Raw genomic sequence first — 21,924 nt, forward strand, 5'->3', positions numbered from 1 at the left:
ACCTACAAGGGAGCACCCATACGACTGTCAGCTGATTTCTCAACAGAAACCTTGCAGGCCAGAAGCAAGTGGCAAGAAATATTCAAAGTGATGAAAAACAAGAGCCTACAACCAAGATTGCTCTACACAGCAAAGCTGTCATTTAGAACTGAAGGTCAGATAAAGAGCTTCACAGATAAGAAAAAGCTAAAGGAGTTCATCACCACCAGACCAGCACTACAGGAAATGTTGAAGGGTCTTCTTTAAGAAGAAGCTAATGAACAAAAGAACCTGACAAACGAAATAGATCCAGAGACATTGACACATGCAACAGACGATCATATTTCAGGGAGAAGAGGGAAGGGGAGTGGAGGGTGAGAAGAGATTAATCAAAGAAGTTATATGCATATATGCGTAACCCTTAGACACAGATAATAACGGGGTGAAGACCTGGAGAGCGGGTGGGAGCAAGGTGGAGGGGGTCAATTGGGGGGGAAATGGGACACCTGTAATACTTCCAACAATAAAGATAAATTTTAGAAAATTAAAATATAAAAAATAAAATTTAAATTTTAAAAAATTTATAATATCTAAAGGGGGATGGCAAGGAGTCTCAATTCCCCTTCTTTGCATACAGGCGGGCCTTAGTTGTTGTCTTCCAATGACATGATGCAGCTTGACTCTGAGGCCGGGTCCACTCCTGAGAGGCCATCCCAGCTTCCACTGAGCTCTCTTAGTGGGGATCCCTGAGCCAACATGTAGGAAGTGCAGCTATTCTGCAGCCTCACAGAGATAGGGGACAAGGTCAGCAAGGTGTCAGACACACGAGAGACCCTGCAGATTATCCCAGCCCCATCCTGGGCGCCCTAGCTGACAAAAGCCCTGCCCAAATCACAGATCTGTGAGCAAAATAAGTAGTGTTGCTGCTGTAAGCCATTAAGTTCATTGGGTAGTTGTTATGCAATAATGGATAAATGGAACAGTAAGCATATTACTTATGTATTAGAATTTATTTCAATTTAATTTGAAAATAATCAGATACAGATAAAACAGCTTTGGACTGCATCAATGGCTCCTGCAAACCAACTGGCAAATTGAGTGTTTCACTCTCCTGGCCTGTCTCCTGCTTCTATGAAGCCACTAAAGGTACAAAGACGCTTCCACCCAAACACTGAGTGAAGCTGGGCTGTGAGGTCAGTGGGCTGGAGAGATGGGAACATCGGTCTGTCTGGAGGGCTCTTTCACCCAGAAGATGTGGATATGGGCAGGGAGAGAAAGGTCACTGGGGCTACACAGCATGGTTTCCAACCCAGCAGGGCCAAGTGAGAGACAAACCTGGTCAGCACGTCCCTGAAAACAAATCCAGTTGGGTAAGGGATTTGTATACCATGCAAGATGGGGTGTCAAGAAGCTTGAAAGGAAGTTATATGGTCAAAGCAAGAGACTTGCAGATCAGGACCACTGAGGGGCTGAAGGTTTATGCATTAAGCTTAGGAGAATCTACAAACAAGCCCACCATGTGTCCTCCCCCAAGATCTCCGCTGTCTCCTTCGCGTGTATGTTCCCAGTCACTCCATCACTCACTGCAACTCCGGCTTGTCTGTCTCCCGGTGTACTGTGTCTCCCTGTATGAGTCAGCGTAGGCTAAGCCCTGTAACAAACACCCCTGAGAGCAAGGGCTCAGCTCAACACAGGTTTGGTTCTGGGACTTCTAGCAGTTCGTTGCAGCTGTTTGGTGAACAGACTGCCACCAAGGGAAAAGATCCGGAGGAGATTCTGGGACCTGGGCTCCTCTCATCTCCAGGCTCCACCTCCTCTGACCTAGGTCCCCTCCATCCAATCAGTGATAAAGACAGAGAGAGATCATGTCGAGTGGGAGGGGTTTTATGAGCCAAGTCTGCACACGGGGCACACCCACCAGCCAGAACTTCATCTTTCACCCTTACTTCAAGGGAGGCTAGAAGTGTAGTCTAGCTGGGAGCCATCAGGAGAGGAAGAGTCACCTCTGCCCTAAGCCCCAGTCAGTATAAGATGCCTGGCACCATGCCTGGCACAGGTGTGGAGTCTATGAGTGAATGAATGGTGCTTGGGCTGGGTCCCGGGCACTGGGCTGAGTGGACCCCTTTCTTACAAATGCCTGGGAGGGGGGCCTGGGATAGATGAAGCCACTCCCATTTGTTAGATTAGGAAACTGAGGCTCTGAGAGCCAATGCCACATAGCTAGTCAGTGCCACGGCCAGGTCTCAAATCCAGAAGCTCCTGCCACCAAATGTCTCTTCTCCCCATGCCCCTGGCTGCCTCTCCAATACACACACTCACTAACTCCAGTCTCATTCTCTTCAAGGCCACCCTTCTCTCTAACAATCAATGAACCATGTTTGACAAGCTGTGGGTTCTTTAGGGTGGCAGCTGTGTCTCGCTCATCCCTACATGCCCCTTGGCTACCAGTACAGCCCTTGAACACAGTAGGTGCTCAAACCACATTTGGGGGATTAATTTGTTCACACAGCTCAGGCTTCAAGCTTTGCTGCTTACACAGTATGAGAGTTGCTTACAACTTATAAAAGAAATGGAAGGGATATTTATTATATGTCCCCTCCCTGGGCAGAGTTAGAGCTGTCTCCCAGAGCAGGGCCAGTGCCTGCCCTGAAACTCACTCCTGAAGCTCAGAGAAGGGCCGTGGCACTTGGGGGCCAAGGCCACAGGCATCATCTGGCCCCCATCAGGGTTAGACCATGAACCCCTGCCACATACACACGCAGAATAAATGCCCTTGCTCCAGCTAGTCCTGGGAAGAGAGACACCGCAGCCAAGGTTTCTGTCCGTGGTGCTGAACTCCCTCCAGCCCCACCTCGTCCCCTGACCTAGCAACTAGAGCGTCTTGGCGAACCAGGTAAAAATACAGATTCACAGATTCCCTGGCCCCTCCTTTGGAGACTTGGGTTCTGAAGATGTACAGCTCTGGGCCCTGGAATATGTTTTTGTCAAGCGCCGGTGATTTGTGGCGCTGGCCTGAGGCTGACTCTCCCACCTAAGCAGTCTTTGTGAAGTGCTCAGCACTGTGCCAGATACTATGAGGTCCAGAGATGCACCAACAAGCGTCTCCACTCTAGGGGGAATTCATAAAATTATTCAGGAGATGTAGGGAGGGGAGGAGGGTGTTTTACGTGGACACTGGGCCAGGTACACCCTTCAACTTACCCTGCAAGGTAAGTAGGCACGTGAACAGTCGTGTTCCTAACCGTAACATTTTTACCTTTCCTCAGGGTCTCCATGGCCCTCTCTGCAAGGCAAAGTGTGAGGCATCCGGCTCCTTCTGACCTCCCATGGATCAAGACCCAGATCGAACATCACTTTCCACCTCAAGTCTTCTTGACCCCTGCTGCCCCGCAGACCCCCCAGATTTTAGTCTTCCCTCTTGTGCGCCATGGTTTCATGTTATCAGTGACATGCTCTGCTGTCCCGGCTGCCATCTGAGCTCCTTTGAGGGAAGGGCTTGTTCCTGATTCCCCTGGGTAGCCTCTGATGTAGGAACACTGCTACCGGCCCCTCCCAGAGGAGGTAAGCAGTAAATTCTTATTGGCTGGCTGGCTGGGGGAAGCGTAAGTGGGTGGAGGAGTGTGTCCAGTGACTGTGCCCGAGGAAAGTGCTGCTGAGTGTCAAAGCAGCTGGGACAAGCGCTCAGAACCAAAAGAAATCAGGGTGGGCCTCAGGGAAACCAGGCAAGCAGCCAACTGCAAATCAGGCAGGGGTCAAGGTCGGCCTCTCCTTCCGCTGGGTGTTTGGGGAGAACAGGAAGTGGAGACGGGCCAGCTGTTTCTGATGAAAACAGATGTTCTCTGGACCTGAATGTGGGGCATGAAGGAAGGGACAGGGGAAAGAGAAGGAGAACCATAGCCAGCAAAATGGAATATCCACAGGCCCTCTTGGTTTAATTTTACTTTTTATTATGGCAGTTTTTAAGCCCACACCAAAGTAAAAGGAGTAACATAATGAACCCCCGTGTGCCCAGCACCAGCTTTGACAACCATCCCCATTTTGCCTTTCTTATTTCCCCTCAAGCACCTCTTTAAAGAAAATTCCAGATGTTTTATCATTTTATCCATATTTTCGAATGTGTCTCTCACATATTAGAACATTCAAGAAAAACTCAATATTGTTATCACACCTAATAAAATTAACTATTTCTTAATACCACTCGAATACAAAGTCCATGTTCAAATTTTCTCATTTTTCTAAAAAAGCAAAACACCATTTACTTTAACCAGGATCCAAACAAGGTCCTCACATTGTGTTTTGCTGCCATGACTCTCAAATCTCTTTCAATCTCTTCCCTCTCTTCCTTTCTTATGCCATTTTACTTGTTGAAGAAACAAAGCCCTTTGTCTTCATTGTTGATTGGGGGGATTGAACCCTCATGGTGTCATCGGCAGGTTCCACTGCACCCCTCCTATTTCCAGAAAACAAGTATTTAGATCCAGAAGGTTGGTCTGTGTAGGGTCAATTATTTTAACAAACAGACTTGCTGAGTGGTGCTCTGTCCTTCCTACTGGATCTATCAGGAGCACTTAAAGTCAACGTTTCCTTTTTGGGGGCATACCAGTGTCACCAGCCTGACTCCCCCTTTACAAGGCACCTCGCCACCTTTCCCCAGTGGTTTTAGCACCTTTTGTAGACCCTTAAGGCATTGACAGAGCTGGAAGGGATCTGAAAAGCTCATTCACTCATTTTCCTACTCATCCCACAAGTATTTGTTGAGCATCTACTATGTCCCAGGCAGTGAGCTGCAGTAAACAGCAACAACAAGACCCCTGGGATTGTGGAGCCAACAGTCAGATGGGAGCAGACAACAAATACATGAGTGAGCAGATGCACCAACAAGAGATGTGTCTGCAAAGGTTAGAGCTGCCATAGTGAGGTGACTGAGTGACTGCTGTCAGGTGGACACTTTGTGATGGGTCACCAGGAAGCACCTCCCTAGGAAGGACATAGGAGCTCGATTCAGCCATGCAGAGATGGGGTGCACTCCAGGCAGAGAACCTGGGTACCCACCAGGAGAAACTGGGGGCCAGTGTGCCAGAGCCCAAGCATTGGGGAGGCCAACGAGGAGGCTGCTGTGGTAACGCAGGCGGGACTGACAATGGCTGGGACCGGGGTGGCGGAGTGGAGGTGACGGCCAGTCCAGCACCCCCTCCACCCCCTTTTACAGATGACAAAACTGAGCTCAGAGAGGGCAGGGAGGTAGTGTTCATTGAGATGCTACCTGCACCAGCAGCTTTCTGTGCCGTCTCCAGACCCAGAGCATGCTGCACAGAAGCCATTGTGCCCATTTTACGGGTGAGACCAGTGAACAATGGAGTCATCTGCCTAAGGGTGTAGAACTGGAGGTGGGAAGGGGGGTAAAGTCAGGCCTGGTGAGGCTCCCAACCCTCCAGAGTCATCCCACACTGAGATGACCTCTGCAGGGTCAGCTTTCCTCAAATCTTGGCTCTGGCACCCCTAAGCCCTGTGACCTGGACTAAGGGCCTTCTCCCTCTCTGTGCCTCAGTTTCCTAACCTGTAAAATGGGAATAATATTTGCCCCAGGGACACAGAAAGGCCAAGATGGAGTAGACCAACCTCGCCCCCTACTCCTAGCCCCTGCCCGCGGGGCCCACGCGGGCCACCTCAGCCCGGAGTGTAGCAGCTGCACACTCTCCCACACACGCACACGAAGGGTTAAGCCCAGACTATGTCCTCTGTCCCGATTCTGATCCTTGCTGGCTCTGCCCCTCCCTCCCGCAGCTATTCTGGGACAATGGAGGCAGCAGATGGCCTGTTCCCTCCGCTTGACCCTCAGAATTTGGGAACAACTCACGAGTCCGATGCTGCTTCTAAAAGAGGAGGCGGGCAGCCTTCCACGTGCGGAGTGGAGAGGACCACAGCTCGGAGCACACCGTGCCATCCCCACCCGGCTGCGGGGCCAGCGGCCACTCCTCCTCGGCTCACATCCCCCAAACCCAGCCCCAAAGGAGAGGCGGCTTTGGAAGAGCCTGAGCCTCTGGCCCAGCATCTGACCTGCTGTGAGACCACAAGCACACAGCAGTCCCTCGCTGGGCCTCAGGTTCCTCCCTGGAACACAGGCGCCGAGGCTCTGGTGCTCAGTGGTTCCAGAGTAGCAGCAGGGACAGGTCCCTCAAGGCTGGTGGGTGTGCTCCAGAGGAGCACCTCCATCCCTTAGGATCTCTCCTCCCTTCCCCCAGCCCAGAGTCCCACTGTGACACTGACTTCCCACATTCCTGGGCACGATGCGAGTGGGGAGAAGAGACCCCCCATCCCTAACCCACCAACCATGCACCACCGGGCCTGAAACCTCCCCATTCACCCAGCCTCTCTGGGACCTGAAGTGCGAAGGGCGCCTGCATTTATTCAGCTCCTACCTTGACTATCAAATCGCCCCTTTATCCAACACCAGAGGCTGAAGCCCTTGGCTCCGAGTCTCCATTCTTTCTTCCCTGAGCCTCTGGCCTCCTCCAACCCAGGCTCCGAGGGCACAGAAAAGGAGGAATAGCTCCTGCAAACCAGCACCTCATGACACACACATATGTACACATGTGCACATATCCACACACATGTATATATCCACACACGTGTGATGGTCACACACACATACACCACACCTAAGTCTTATGCGCAGGTGTGTAGAAGGGAACATGCCATGAACACCTTATCACACAGTGGCTCACACACACTAACAGGTCAGCATTCAGAGCCAGGCGCCTTTCTCTGTGCCAGGCCCTGTGCCATGCCCTACAAACACTGTATCACTTCCTGCAGACACCAACCCAGGAAGAAGGTATTCTTTTTCTCATCTGTAGAACAGAAATGTCTGGGCAAACAGGCCAGACAGACCAGGTGGATTCCCCAAGTTTGCACGGCCAGTGAGGCCAAGCAAGGATAACATTTTAGCCACTGTAACAAAAAAACTGGACCAAAAGAATCTTGGACGAATAAGGGTTTAATTTTCTTACAGAACCCGATGCTAGACAAGACAGGTGTGGGTGATTGTCTTGGCCTTTTGTTCATGGCAGCAAGGTGGCTGCCCCAGATCCAGACATCACACCCACATTCACAGCAGGAAGAGGGAGTCCGGGGCTGCAAAACTTTCCCCAGAATCCTCTCCATCGGCTTTGCTTAGTTCACACTAACAGACAGCTCTGACTCTAGGCAGCTGGGGTACATGGAAGCTCCTAACAGCACAGGGAGCTGAGAAAGTGAGCAAAGGGATCATCAAGTTTGGCTGGGACCCATGAGGATCCATCGTCTGACCTGGGCAGGCTGATAATCCAAACAAAATTGGGTTCTGTTAGCAAGGACTGGGGAGCAAGGAGCTGGAGACTGGTCAGTAACAACAGTGTCTGGCAGAGACCCTGCATTTGGCCACTTTTCCACCTGGGTCCCCTCAGTGGTTGCAGATCCAGCCAATGGATCCAGGAGTGGGTGGCCCAGTGCTTGACCCCAGGGGAATGACTGAGAGACCAGAGCTGGGGGTGGGGGCCACACTCCACCCATGTAATTCTCTGGAGGGTTAGGGCTCCTGAGCCCCAGCCCAGCTCAATGGGCCCCACCTTGTTCAACTCAGCCACCCAGAGCCCATGGGAGCCCAGCCGCTGGGGCCTTTCTGGCCTTCGCCTGGTCCCCGGGCCGTCCAACCCACCCCCAAAAGTCTGCGATGGCTTCACCACCAGTCACTGTCCAATTCTGGGCTTGCCCACCACTCAGAGGCCCTGCCAGGAACTGGCCACCCCAGGACACTTGCCACAGGCCCTCAGAGCTGCCTTGTGAAGCAAGGGACAATCAGAGGCCTCAGTTCAACAATCGTCCAGCAGTTCAGGATTCATTGGGCCACCAGCTGTGGGCACCAGGGAGTATCTGGGTAGAGGAGACAATGCAGGGAGCGAAACCTATGGAGAGAGCAGAAATGGACAAGACGGTCGCCCCAGCCTTACCCTCACCCCCGTGGGCTCCTAAGGGAGATGATTGGAGTGGGGTTTCTCCACCTCAGCACTATTAACATTTGGGACTGCTAATTCTTGGTTTGGGGGGCTGTCCTGTCTGTTGTAGGATGTTTAGCAGCATCCCTGGACTCTACCCACTAAATGCCAGTAGCATCTCCCTAAGTCATAACATTCAAAAATGTCTCCAGACATGGCCAGATGTCCTCAGGGGGCAACATGTTCCCTGGCTGAGAACTACTGCTTTAGAGAGACTCTGAAGGCCAGAGAAGCCATAAGGAGACCTCAGCTGAGACCCAACCATCTAACCCTATATATCTGAGTCCCCAGTCCTGCAGCTCCATTAGGCAGAAACCCATGGATACCAGAATCGCCAGGCTTAGAGCATTTAACATCAATTCTTAAGGCTCTTGGCGCTATAGCCACAGTTTGCACATCTCCACTGATGGGGAGCTCACCCCATTAGAAGACAGCTCCCTGGTCCCACAGCCCTTGGAATAGTTATGAGTCATCTGCCCCCAGACAGACAGCTCGACAGAACTTCAGAGCCAGGAGTCCTGGTTCTCCCAAGGGGTACATACTCCAGATAAACCCAAATCCAGACACAAAGCCTTGGTGGGGGTGGAGTCCCCTGCCACCTCCCCAAATGACTCTGACACCACCCCCCTCTCTTGTCCCACATTCCACTCCCACTGTCTTCCTTCACTTTCTTCAGCAGGTCTTGTTCCAGCTGCCACAGTATGTCACAGCTGGGCTCTAAGCTGCTCTATGACAGCCAGGGGCTGAGCTGAACAGCCCTAACCAACCTGTGACCAGTCTGGGGGCAGAACCGGAAGGTGCCCACATCACATCTTAGCCCCCATTCCAACCCTCTACCCACCAAAAACAACCAAGGAAACAAAGAGCTTACAAAAGATCCAATAAAAATTCCCCATCAGGCCCTGGCCAGTGTGGCTCAGTTGATTGGAGCGACATCCTGTGTACCGAAAGGTCATGGGTTCGATTCCCACTCAGGGCATATGCCCAGGTTGCGGGTTCATCCCCGGTCGAGATGCATAAGGGAGGCAACGGATCAATGTTTCTCTCTCACATCGACGTTTCTCTCTCTCTCTCCTTTCCCCTCTCTCTAAAATCAATAAAAACATATCCTCAGGTGACAATTTTTTTAAAAATTCCCTTGCCCTAGCTGGTTTGGCTCAGTGGTTAGAGTGTCAGCCTGTGGACTGAAGGGTCCCGGGTTTGATTCCGGCCATGGGCCCGTGCCTCGGTTGCAGGCTTGATCCCCGGCCCTGGTCGGGGCACGTGTGGGAGGCAACCAGTCCATGTGTCTCCCTCACATTGATGTTTCTCTCTCTCTTGCCCTTCCTCCCTCCCTTCCATTCTTTCTGAAAAGCAATGGAAAAAATATCCTCGGGTGAGAAAAAATAAAAATTTTTTAATTTTTTAAAATTCCACATCAGTGCCTGAAGGTCCTCCATTGGAGCAGCTCCTTTGCTCAGTGAAAACATTTCAGTCTTCCAGGGGCTCCTGAAGGATCCCAGAGGATCAGGGCCGGGAGAACCCTTCAGATCCACAACACTCGGCCTCCTGGTGTCTCAAAATAGGGAGATTATGGCCCAGAGAGGGCAAGGCACTTGCCCAAGGTCACACAGCAAGCCAGTGGTGGAGCAGGGGCTGAAATTGTGCCCTTCACCCCCAGCTCTGTGCTGTCGGCCCAAAGGCCTCTCTCACACCCCTCCCTCCTGGCTCCCCCACCTTTGGGGGCCTGGGATAAGCCTCATTCCTCCCGCTTGACTGTTTCAGCCCCAGTCCCACCTGGAGGGGTCCTCCTCAGGGGAGAAGGGGCCCCGTAGCTTGATGACATTGCGCTTCCCCTCAAAGACGCCGTAGCTGAGGGTGACCTGGGCAGGGAGAAGCAGAGAAGAGAGGGAAGGCTTGAGGGGTATTCCACTGGGGACCCCACAAAGGGGCGAATTTGGGGGGAAGCAGGAAGGCACACAGGCATGTTGAGGGCACAGGTAACCTGCCTCTGTGCCTGAAGCCCATTAGCGGTGGGTGCTTCACCAGGAGCCCTCCCACTCCCCCGGTACTTCGAGTGTGTACAGCATCTTCAGGCCCAAGTCCTGCTCCAGCCCCACCAGTCCAGCTAACCTGGGAAACTGCAACGATTCCCTCATCTACAGATTGGGAAACTGAGGCTCAAGAGGGAAGGCACCTTTCCAGTGTGTGCCTGGGTGGAGGTTTCCCGAGATGCACTGGGGGCCCTGGCAAGTCCCCACTCCCCTCAGAGCCTCAGGTTCTCCATAAGCAGCAGGGATTTGGGATGAGCCCAGTCAAGAGGCTGTCAAGGACATGGTTACAGACTGTCAGCTTAGGGGTCACCCAGCCAGGGTTCAAATCCCCCTCTCCATGTACTAATGTGCACCACGGTTAGTTCCACACTCTGGGCCTCAGTTTCTCCATCTGTAGAATGGCAATAATGTTTGTACCAACCTCACGTGAATGTTATGAGACACCAGAGAGTTAAAGAAGATGAAGCCCCCAATGTGGTGCCTGACACAGTATGTGCTCTGGAAACCCCATTAGGGTGCCCTGGTTTTGGTTGCCCCAAATCTGCCCCCTTTTCCTGGCTTCGGGCCCTGAGGTCCTAATGGGACCAACCCCACACCCCAGCTCCAGAGCTAACTGATCTACACTAATTCTAGGTGCTGGAAAGAGACAGGCCATGTGACCCAGGTGTGCCCTCTGGGCAGCGAGTGGCAACCTTGGGACCTGCGGAAGGAGGCACTCTCCTCCTCTGGGTGAGAGAGACCTGGGGCTGCCAGCTTGCCAGCAAAGGGGGCAAGCCTGCCTGAGGATGAGACCAGTGTGGGGGGAGGCAGATGAAAGAGGGAACAGAGTCCGAGTGCCCAGCCCCAACCAGACCCAGCGAGTCAAGCCAAGCCCTTGGCTTCTCAGGTGCGCGGCCCATAACTGTCCTTCTGTTGATCCAGTCTGTGTCGCTTTTCTATCACTTGCGGCCGAAAGGGTTCTAACTTGCACTGTTGGAGGCAGATCCCAGGGGCCTCCCAGCCAGGACCACCTACAGGGCTGGGAACCTATGACCTGGAGAAGAGCATCTGCAGGGCAGTGCCAGCGGGACCCCAGCAGACTCATTACCTGCCAGGTGGAGGATGGGGCCCCACCCCTCCCCGAGCCTGACTTGCCGCTTGCGTGTCCCCCCTGAAGGCTGCCCTTCCCAGGAACCTCCGGGTTAGAAGGCAAAGCTGCGCGCAGTAGGCAGGTAAGCTCCTGAAGGCAGGGGCTGCTGATGGGCGGAGCCAGAAAGGCAGGCCTGGCCCCTTCGGAGGGATGGGGGGAGATGGAGGAATGAAGAAAGAGAGAGGGACAAGAGGTAGCAGGCTGGGAGCAAGGTTATCTGAGCCTGAAGACAAGCTTCATCTCGTCTCTGCAGTTCCTTCCAGCTGGCACTCGGGGACCGGATCAAAGAATTTTAGCATTACAACCCTCGAGGTTTGAAGGTGGAGAGTCACTGTATGCCCTTAAGGGGGTCCTTTTGCCACCCTGGGCCTCAGTTTCCCTGTCAATAGGGGATAGGCCAAACATAAACTCCCCCCCACTGCCCCCTGCCCCGTGGCCAGCTCACCTGCTCCAGGAGCTGGGCAGCCCCCAGCAGCTGCAGGGTCTCCAAGTGGGAATGGAAGAGGGGGCTGGGCTGCAGGTGGCCACCCAGCTTGCACTCGATTATGTAGCCCACAGTACAGTCGTCAGGAAGTCGGATGAGCGCAGACGTGTCCACGAAGCGGGGGCCGCTGAGGGATAGAGCCGAGCCATGGCCACTGGCCTGTACCCTCAACACCTAGCGCCCTCCCTGCCTCCCAGAAGGCCCTCCCCTGGGATCAGCCGGCAGAGTAGAGCTTGGCTCTAGCATCTGCCTCCTGCATACTGTGTGATCTCCTGAGCTTTCGCTCAAGTCCTTCCTGCTGCAAAGTCCCCCCCACACACACCAAGTGCCACCTGCTCTCAGCAACCCCCTCTCCCCCCACACCTGGGCGGGTCTCTGCTTACCTGGCCCACGGGACCATCTTCAAAGCCAGTTTGCGGTTGATGCAGAAGCCGGCACCCCCCGTGGCAAACCAGAACTGTACCAGCCTCTAGGGGGAGGGGAGGGGACAGCCAAGGTGCAGAGTAAGCCTGGGGTGGGGGAGGTGGGGGCAACAGCCAGGCCACCCCTCACTCCCAGCCAGCATGGCGCCAAAGCTTTGTATTTCATACTTCACTATAGAGTCTTGCTACAGCCTAACATTAATATGCCCATTCTATAGATGAGGAAACCGAGGCCCAAAGTCACATAGATAATTAAGATGATGGGGACACCAATTAGACCCCAATCTGGCTGGATTCTGGCTATAGAGGGCATGTGTACTGTGTTCCCTGCACACTTCACTCCTTTCCCCAGAGAAATGTCTCTACCTTAACCCCATGTGGTTTGAGAGGGGCTACCAAACACCTGCTCCCCTAGGCCAGAGGCGGGCAGGTGCCTCAGGACTGATCACAGGGCCACACCCCTTGACCCAATGATTGGCTCAGCAACAGGCACATGACTTAGGCCAACCAGCTGGGATCCTTTCCTGAGCTTTATGCTAACTGTGAGGAAGAGATGTTTTCCCCAAGCTGGCAAGCTATAATCCTGATGCCGCCCACATCAGGACACATACACTGACTGGTCTTGCCTCTCCTAACTCCTGGGACTGAGAAAGCTTTTCCACAAAAGGACAGAATGAGGCCACTCATTGAATGAAGAGAGAAGAGACAGGCCTGTGAGCCCGAGGCCAGCAAACCCCTTGACATCTCAACCTCACGGACCAATAACATCCCTTTGGGATTTAAACCACTTTCTGCCCCTGCCCAACATCACCAAGGCCTCTTCTAGTTCCTCTGTGTGGCCCTGGGAATTTACCTTGGAATCTAAGTCTTTTGAGAAACACTGGACCCTCTCAGCTGTACCATCTCTTGTCAAGCAAGTTCCCTGAGGTCACCTTCTCCCAGGTACACAGTTGTTGCTCCACTGACGCTTGTTGCATTGGGGTGCATCTCCCAGGATACAGCAGTGAACAGAACCCTCCACAGGGAGTTGAGAAGCCTGGTACTGGGTGCCCTGCTTCCTCCACTTTGAGAAAGTCACTGTCCGTCTCTGGGCCTGATTTGTCACCCAGGAGGGCAACATTGGCTCTAAGTTCTAACATCCAGTGGTTCCCCTGGCCTGAGGTGTCCTCCTCCTATAAACCTCTGCGAGCTTACTTCTGGAAATGCTGCCCTCTTAGAGAGTCAGGGCTCAGCAAGGCTTGGAATGAATGGCTTCTTAAGGAGCCAACACACAGGAGGTGCCCAGTAAATGCTTGTTTAGTGAATTGATGAGTGCATGGCTGCTACTCCCAGATAATTATAGTAACAGCACACACAATGGAACTGCCTGACCCTGGGCACTGGCTGTGCTAAGGGCTGTGCCAGCAGATGAGGTGACAGAGGTGCACAGAAGCGAAACCACTTGCCTGAGGTCCCAGAGCCGGGACTAACCCCAAGCCAGAGCTCTTGCCTTTTTCCTGTCCCACCCAGGGGGGCCCCAAGGTGTGAACAGGCCAGGACACTTTGGGGCAGAGTCCTGGCATCCCAGTGGTGGGGTGCGTGCCAAGGAGGGCATTCATGCACGTTGTGGGGGACAGGGCCTGGGTGTGCCCAGCAGCATGTGGAACCCGCACAGGAAGAGCAGGGCTCAGAGATGAAGGCTGAGCTGAGTCGGTACCACCTGCTAACACTTACTAACACTTACTGGTATCTGTTATATACCAGGCCCCATTCTGAGCACTTGGATAGATGCCACTTAATTCTTTCTTTTTTTGCTCTCAACCACCCTATGGGGAAGAAACTATTATCACCCATTTCACAGATGAGAAAATTGAGGCACAGAGAGGTAAGGAGACTTCAATCAAGGTCAGGAAGCCAAGAGGTGGCAGGGCTGGTGTGTGAACCCCGGAGTCTGGCTCCAGAATAGAGCTCTCAATCTCTGAGGTCAAGAGTGAAATGGTGTAAGAGCCTGGGGGACCCCTCAGCTCACCTGAAATCCACTCACAGACACACACCCTGGGGCCCCGGAGGATTTAATTAGGACTCAGAGGCTGATTAGTTGCTGATAATTAAGGTTTTGTGTTTCCTGCTCTCTCTGTTTCCCTAACGAAGCAGATGGTGACCGAGGGAGGGAGACAGCCCCCTGCGGGCCCAGCTCCTGCTGCAGACGCTGCCTCTAGAGAAGAGACAACTTGCCTTTTCCTGGAGCCAAGAGGGCCCTGGAGGCCCAGGCCCCCCAACACCGAAGCCTGGTGGCATCCAGGGGGCAAGTGGGAGCATGTGCAACATACTTGTACTAAAAAACTCTTCGTTCATCTGAAAGTCAAATGTAACAGGTACCGTAGGTTTCATTTCTTTGTTTTCTAAATCGGGCAACCCTCATCTGTTTCCCCCAGGTCTGGAGTGGAAGCTGGTGCTGGGGACCCTGTTCTGTCATGTGTGGACTCTTCAGTCGCTGGTTAGAAAAGTCTGGAGGGAGGAGGATTGCCTAGGGGAGGGGAGCGTTCAGGGGCTCAAGGCCTGGGCAGTTAACAGGCTGACCCAGCAATATTCAACATTTTAACAACTTGTAAAACCACACAAAACTGCAGACAGCCAGGAGCCCTGCTGTGGAGTCTGGAAGCCTCAGCTCATCCCATGCTCCACTCACTGTGTGACCAGGACAAGCCACTGCTCCCAATGACCAAGGCCCTACTATGTGACAGCTTCTCTGCCTTACCGGTGTTATCTCAGTGTCCCCATTCCACAGAGGAGGAGACAGGGTCAGAAGGAAAGCCACCAGCCCAAACACACAGTGAAACCCAGGAAACCCACCACCTCCTCCACGGCCTGCCCCAGCCTGGCCTCACCCCCAAACCCAGCAGCCCAGGCTGGCCCCTGTCCGGTGGGCAATGCACGGAGGAGTCAGGGGGGGACGGACCGTGCGATTATGGGGCTGCGGCTCAGAAGCTTGGATGGGCCGGTTCAGGCTGGGCCGGCCTACGTAGACATCGAGGGTCAGCGGGAAGGCTTTGAGCAGCTTCAGCAGCGCCCTCGGGTTCACATAGTTGTCGTCGTCCACGTGACAGAGCCACCTGTGGGGACAGAAGGGGACAGTGAGCTTGGCGGGGCTTCCCAGGGGCTGCCAGCCGCTGTGCCCCCATAATCAATCAATGGACAGTTACGGGGGGATGGAGGCTCACATTTAAGATAACTGATCTGGGCCAGGCAGTGTCTGTGCAAGCTCTTGAAGAAGGTGTGCCCATTTAAGCAGTGGGGACTGAGACTCAGAAAGGTTAAGACACTTGCCCCAGGTCACACAGCCAGTGAATGGCAGGATTTGAACCTAGACAGTCTACCCAAAGACAGACCAGGCCACAGGAGGCCCTACATGAGGAAATTCACAGACTTCACTTTTTCAACACGACCACCCCACTCAGGAAGTGGCCTGAGGCGAAGGTCACACCCGCCCTCGGAGACCCAGATGCACTCACCTCAGCCCACTGGCCAAGAAGGCATCAAACTCAGCAGCCATCTTGCAGGACAGAGCTGGGTGGCTGTGCTCCGAAGAGCAGTTGGTGACCACCAGGTGGGACCCTGGCGAAGTCAGGACAAGTCAGAGGCCCCTGCCCAGCTCCCCCCCACAGCGCTGCACACACACTGTGACAGGACAGAGTAAGGCCTCAGGGGGCCTGCAGCAGTCCAGCCACAACCACTGTACACACGGGGAAACTGAGGTCAGGGAGGGCTGACCTGCCCAGGACCCCATAGCTGATGGACTCGCCCAGCACAGCCCCTCCCCACACCCACACCCACTTCCAGGGAAGAGGCTGGCCCTCCTCCTGGGCAGAGGGGACCCCCCGGGCCCCGGGCCAGGGCACAGCCACCCCACGCAGGCCAAGCAGTTACCCAGTCTCTCCCGGAGGCCTTCGTCCGGGCTGTCGGTGAAGACAAAGGTCTGGGGAGAAGAAAGGGGAGTCAGGCCCGGGCTCAGGCCAGGGAAGCGGGGAGGCGGGGAAGGCAGCGCACAGCCCAGCTCCACGACCCGCCCGTCGGGGCAGATGCACGCACGGCAGGCTCTGCCCTCCGCCAGTGACAAACACACCCGTCTCCTGTCACACACTCCCGTGGGACAGCATGACTTTCTCGGCTACACCCCCCGCACAACACACACAACTGTGGGGGCTAAAAAAATATTAATGCTTTTCCTCCCACCTTCCAAGTTCTTCTAGCTGGGCCACTAATCAAATGAACAGAGACAGGATAACAGGAGAAAATCAAAGTTTTAACACACGCGCATGGGGAAGCCACACAAGCATGAAAATTCCAAATACAGCGAGGCAACACTGGGTCTGTAAGACATTTTGGACAAAGGAGAAGGGGGGGGGGCCTAGACTGCAGAAGTGAGAATGGGCGATTTCCAGGTAGCTGAGGAAGTGGGCACAAGCCCCGCAGGAAGATCCCGCGGCTCACAGCAGGTACGCGGCTGACAGGCTGGAGCCCTCCTACTAGGGTGCGGGTTCTTAAGGTGATTCAACCAAAGCCGGCAGGAAGGGGGGAGGGTCAAAGGCTCCCTCTGAGTCTTGTTTCTTAATAAGCAGTTTAAAATCAATATCCCAAAGAGCAGCGTCAGGGTGGCAAAACTTTGGTTCCCTCCACAAGCCAGCTGTTGCAGACACACAACTTCACTGCGCACACCAACCCACCCGTCTCACTCACACTCGCCCCTTCACAGACCAGCACCCACAGAGGCCCTATCAGTCACAACCTTGGCAGAATCACACCCTCCTCTATCACACACACACACACACACAGTCCCACTGGCTCCTTCACAATCATATACACACAACCCTAAACACTGTCAGGAGACAAACCGAAAAGACCCCCACGCTGGGACACTACACCACTTAGCAGGACAGTCACAACTTTCAGAGCCACACAAAATCCCCGTGCATTTGCAGCCCCCCACCCCCCCATCTCAGAAATCTCGCATCTCAGAAACCTTGCATCATGACCCCATCCAGCTCTCCCGGGGCAGACGGGCACCCCACCAGGAGCTTTCTCACTCCTGGTCCCGACAGACTCATTAAACATGGAGACAGGTGTTGTCATCTGTCCCCCTCACAGATGGCACAACTGAGGCTAAGTGACGGGCCAAGGCTGTGCAGTTGGCAAGTGCCAAGCTGGGATTCAAACCCACAGGCCCGGGGCCACTCCCTTGCTCTCATGTCCCACCATAGCCACGGCTTTCCCCTGGGGAAGGCACCTGAGACTCAGAGCCTCAAGACTGAGGTCCGAGCTCCCCAACACCTGTACTTTCTCTCGGTCTCCCCATCTTTCTGGGACCCAACACCTTGGGGTCACTGTGTCTCCTCTGTTTCTCTCACTATGCCCCCATCCAGTCTGTCAGCAAATTCTGTCCACCTAACGTTTAAATGGCCCAGGATGCAACCTCTCCCCGCCGGCCTCCCCAGCCGGGCCATGCTGTGGTCCAGCCCACCCCCGTCACCTCCTGCCTGCTTTGCGGGCAGTCACCTTTCCCCTGGGCTCCCTGCTCTGTCCTGCCCCCAACCCCATGTCCGCTTTCAACACAACCCCCGAGGGAGGCAGTAAAATAAGTGAGGCCTTTCTCCCCCTCTCTCTGTCGAACTTTTGCCACCAAACAGCCACTAGATAGAGGAACTCTTCTAGAGTTTGGAGCACGAGCCAAATGGGCCAGGGAATGTTTGTCCACGGGCGAGCGGGCCAGAATGAGTCAGTGCGGGGAGGGGGAAAGGAGGGGTCCTGCAGCGGGGCTTGGGGGCTGGGCAGGGGGCATGGGAATCCTGAGGTTGGCACAGAGCAGTGGGCAGTTTCTTCTGAGCAAGGGTTGAATTTGATTTGTTTAAAGAGGGGACCCTGCCAATGGTTAAAACCTTGCAGGAAAACAAAGGGACAGGCAGCCTACTGGAGGGGAGGGGGTGGCCGGAGGGCCACCTGCTACAGAGGAGGGGAGGTGTGGGCCCCCCCCCACAGCTCCCCACCCCCGCCTCCCACCCTAGCCCCGCCCCAGCCCTGGAGGGGGCTGTGGAGAAGAGAAAGGCTCCTCTTGGATCACAAAACGTGCCTCCTTTAGCCCACCCATCTGCCTGGGACAAAGGCCGCACACGAGCCCCAGCTCGCAGCCACAAAGGCCCACCTGCCACCAGGCTGCCCTTAACCAGCTGGAATGGGCACCCAGCCCTGGACTTAACCAGCTCAGACCAGCTGGGGTGGGCGACCAGCCCTGGACTTAACCAGCTCCAGCTCAGGCCAGCTCCTGATGGCAGAGCTGAGAGAGGCTCCAACACCCTCCTGTCCTGTGCAGATGGGGAAACTGTGGGCTGAAAGGGGAAGGGCGTTGGCCAAGGTCACAGAGAGAGATGAGTCAAAGGGTGGAGATGAAGGGGGCCCCGATGCAGTGGGGAAAGTGGGTCTCCCTCCCCTTCCTGTCTGAGCATCCATCCTCTTTTGATCCATCCATCAACTCTGCCTTAAAAGACAAGATTCTAGACTCTGCCCTTGCACTGGGGGCGAGGGTGAGTGTTCAACTGAGCAAATTCATCTCCTACCTCCGATTAACTGCTCAGTTTCCTTGCCTGTGAAATTCGAATATCGATAGTGTCAGCCAGGGACACTTGTCCCTCACCCCTTTAGTTCTTCTGGCTGGTCGGATAATTCAAATGACATACAGCAGATTAACAGAAGAAAATCAAATTTTAATACCTGCACCCACGAAATTCACATAGGCACAAAAATTCCCAAAACAGTGAGACTCCTGGGCTAAGAAGGGGGAGGCAGCAATTCACAGGTGGGTGCGAAGGAGCACACATTTGGTAAACAAATTCTCGCAGGGCCGCCAGAAATAATGGGACACGAGTGGGAATCTAGCGGTGAGATTTTCACTCAAATCCTCCCTGTCTGTCACACTTAATTCACATGTGCCAGGGTGCCCGTCCTGAAGCAGGTTTTTCTCTTCAGATCTCTTAGGCAGGAAAGGCCAAGATATAAACCTCTTCCTGAGTTTGTTGCGCTCTCATTGTTTTCAGCTTGAAATAATCTGCATGCCAGGGTGGCACGCTGCGGGAGCCTAGAGTGTGCCATCGACCCCCCTAATAGCTACCACTCGGGGTTGTTGGGAGGGTTAAATAGAGTGATGACCGACACAGCCCCTTAGGTGCTGAGCAGCTGGCAGCTTCTCCCTCTGGCTGCCTGGCTAGCACCTGGAATTGAATTCGGGACACAGAGGGGGTGACTGATTCCGAGTCTGAGCAGAGAAGGCAGGGCCCTGGCCCGGAGATGAGGTCCTGCTGGGCTCTGTCCCCTCAGGCCTTCAGGGTAAGGCACAGGCAAGTACTTCCTCCTCTCTGGCCTCAGTTTCCTCCTCCATCCAAGGCAAGGGCACCACCATGGCGATCAAGACAAGACAGGAAGGGGCCTCAGACCACGAGGCCACACTGCCGGGTACACACAGACACAGCGTCATAAACAGGAAGGTCTGTGGGGAGGGCCAGGCTCAGCGACTTCCGCTTGTAGAACCTTAGAGGCTGGGGGGGGAGGGGGTGCCCAGGGAAGAGCCTGGGGTGCTGGAGGCCTGGTGGGGAAAGGGTTAATCCAGGGTGCTAGGACATCAGGGCCAGGAAATTGGGGGGGGTGTACCCTCTCCCCAGGGGGCCTGGCCTCTAGCCGATATCACCTGACATCACCTCCCCCAATCGTAGGTCCCCAGGAGTCCCCAAGCCCCTCTGAAGGCTCAGTCACTTCCTTCCCTGAGCTACTGGCCAAAGTGGAGATCAAGGATGTGCAGGTGTTTATGTGTGTGAGTGTGCGCGCATGTGTGCATGTGTGGGTGGGTGTGCGGGTGTGCATGTGTAAATCTGCCCCTTCGCCTCCCCCGGAGATAGTTCCTAACACCCCCAAATCACTGACTTTGCTTGAGGGGGGCACTGGGAATGGGGAAGGGAAGAGCCAGAAGGGACTCGGCTAGGCAGAGCTGCTTCTGGGGAAAACGGAAGCCACGAGCCCCTGTCACCCACATGCCTCTTGCCATAGCGTGTCTAGCACTGACACTGGCTCCATGCATGTAAGCGCATGCGCACGTGCAGACACACACACACAATCCCACATGCTAGGCAGCCCCTGCCCCGACCTCTGCCTCAGCCACGGCAGTCACAGCCCATACCCTTCCTCCCTCCCTCAGGAAACGAGCACAGGGGGCGAGGTGGCGCTACCCTTGGCACACCCTGGGCACAGTCATGGGTGCAGGGCTGCGAGGAATTCTGAAAGGATGTCTCCCACTCCAGCCCTCTCCCAACAGGCCCCACCTAGGTGGGCCCCTCCTCAGGGGCTCATCCCCTGTCCTCACAGTACCCAGGGCCAGCACTGGGGACAGCCTGACCAGGCTCAGGTCAGCCAGGACCCCTTAGAGGCCTCTGCCCAAGCTGCCCAACATGCACCACTGCCCCCAAAGCCAGGCAGTGGTGAGCCCTGTACTGGAACAGCCAGGGAATAGAGGGTCCCCAGGAGGAACCCAGAAACCTGGGGCATGAGCCCCACCTGGCCCCTAACAGAGACGGAGCAATGGGCCTGAGGGGTAGTGGACTCCAGGGCCAGCGAGGGGCACAACCAGGACGGCAGGAGGCCCCGCATCCTGGGAGGAAGAGAGAACCGGCAGGTGGGTGGGCAGCTTCTCCCTCAAGGCTGCCAGGGACCCCCCAACCCAGTAGAAAGGCCTCCATGAGTCCCTCAGGCCAGGGGCCACTCCTGGGGCCCACTGTCACCTGTTCGCTGGTCCTGGAGACCCACGTGTCAAGCAGCAGCTCCAGGCGGGAGCGGTGGAAGGCCCCGGTTGTCTTGATGGCGATGAAGACATCCTGCAGCTGCAGCTCGGGGGGCCGAGGGCTCGGGGGGCTCAGCCCGGGGGTCTCCTGCACGCCCTTCGGGGACTGGCTCAAGTGGTACCGACGGGAGAGGAGCCCCATGCACAGCAGGGTGAGGAGGGCTCCCGCCAGGCCCCGGAGGAGCCGGCACTGCATTGGCCCCGGACGGCAGGCAGCTCGCCCCGAGTCCCAGCCGCACCGGGAGGGGCGGCGGGTCAGGCAGGGGCCCCGGCGAAAGCCTGGCGGGCGTCGGGGGCAGGCAAGGAGGAGGCGGGCACTGGGAATCGGCGGTCTGGGCCCGGAGGCCGGGCCATGGCAGCCCCTCGCCGCCGGCGCCACCTGCTCCGGCTGCCCCGCTCCCCGCTCCCCGCGGCCCGCGCCCGGCCCCCGGCCCCGCCCCTCCCTCCGCGCCCGGGGCGGGGCGGCCCCGAGCCCCAGAGGCCGCGACGGAGGCAGCTGCCGGCGGCCCCTCCTCGCCCGCTGCTGCCCTGGGGGTGGGGGCACCAACCGGCCCTCCCTGCGATGGAAGGGAGGGGTCCTCCAGACTTCCCACTCCCCAGAGACTGCCAGCTTAGCTCACTCAGCACCCATTTTTCATGTGGCCTGGTACCCAGCCTCCCAGCCCTTGCTCACACTGTTCCTCCTCCTGGATGCTCTCCCCCACCCCCTGCCATCTTCATCTGTGCTCCTTCCATCAGGTTTAATTCTATTTGGATTTTAAGGCTCAGCTCAAGGGTTCCCTCCTCCAGGAAGCCTTCTCTGATGCCCCCGTCCCAACTTCTGAGGTTCCCACAGTAGTGCGCTCAGTTCCTCTGGTCTTCGCAACAGCACTCCCCAGTTTATAGCTGAACACACAAGGCACAGAATGATCTAAAATGATCCGGCCGCTCGGCCACAGAGCCAGGTGGAGCCCAGGTCTCTGGCCCACAGGAGGCCCTCTGAGGGTGCCT

General features: G+C 55.5%; 1 protein-coding gene across 2 annotated transcripts; it reads right to left on the reverse strand.

The window, feature by feature from the left end:
* Positions 1-6,958: 6,958 nt before the first annotated feature.
* On the reverse strand, positions 6,959-21,130 carry MFNG (MFNG O-fucosylpeptide 3-beta-N-acetylglucosaminyltransferase). 2 transcript variants are annotated; one of them, XM_016223277.2, is made up of 8 exons: positions 20,876-21,130; positions 15,987-16,035; positions 15,572-15,674; positions 15,019-15,172; positions 12,042-12,127; positions 11,620-11,785; positions 9,789-9,874; positions 6,959-7,922 (listed from the first exon to the last, which is right to left on the reverse strand). In XM_016223277.2, the coding sequence occupies exons 1-8, from the start codon at positions 21,128-21,130 to the stop codon at positions 7,856-7,858; spliced, it is 966 nt and encodes a 321-aa protein (XP_016078763.2). In that variant the 3' UTR covers positions 6,959-7,855. The 2 variants fall into 2 exon arrangements, with proteins under 2 accessions (XP_016078763.2, XP_016078770.2); XM_016223284.2 differs by lacking the exon at positions 9,789-9,874.
* Between the last annotated feature and the right edge of the window lie 794 nt (positions 21,131-21,924).

This window comes from Miniopterus natalensis, chromosome 2 (genome assembly GCF_054644295.1).
Source record: "Miniopterus natalensis isolate mMinNat1 chromosome 2, mMinNat1.hap1, whole genome shotgun sequence".
Taxonomy (NCBI): domain Eukaryota; kingdom Metazoa; phylum Chordata; class Mammalia; order Chiroptera; family Miniopteridae; genus Miniopterus; species Miniopterus natalensis.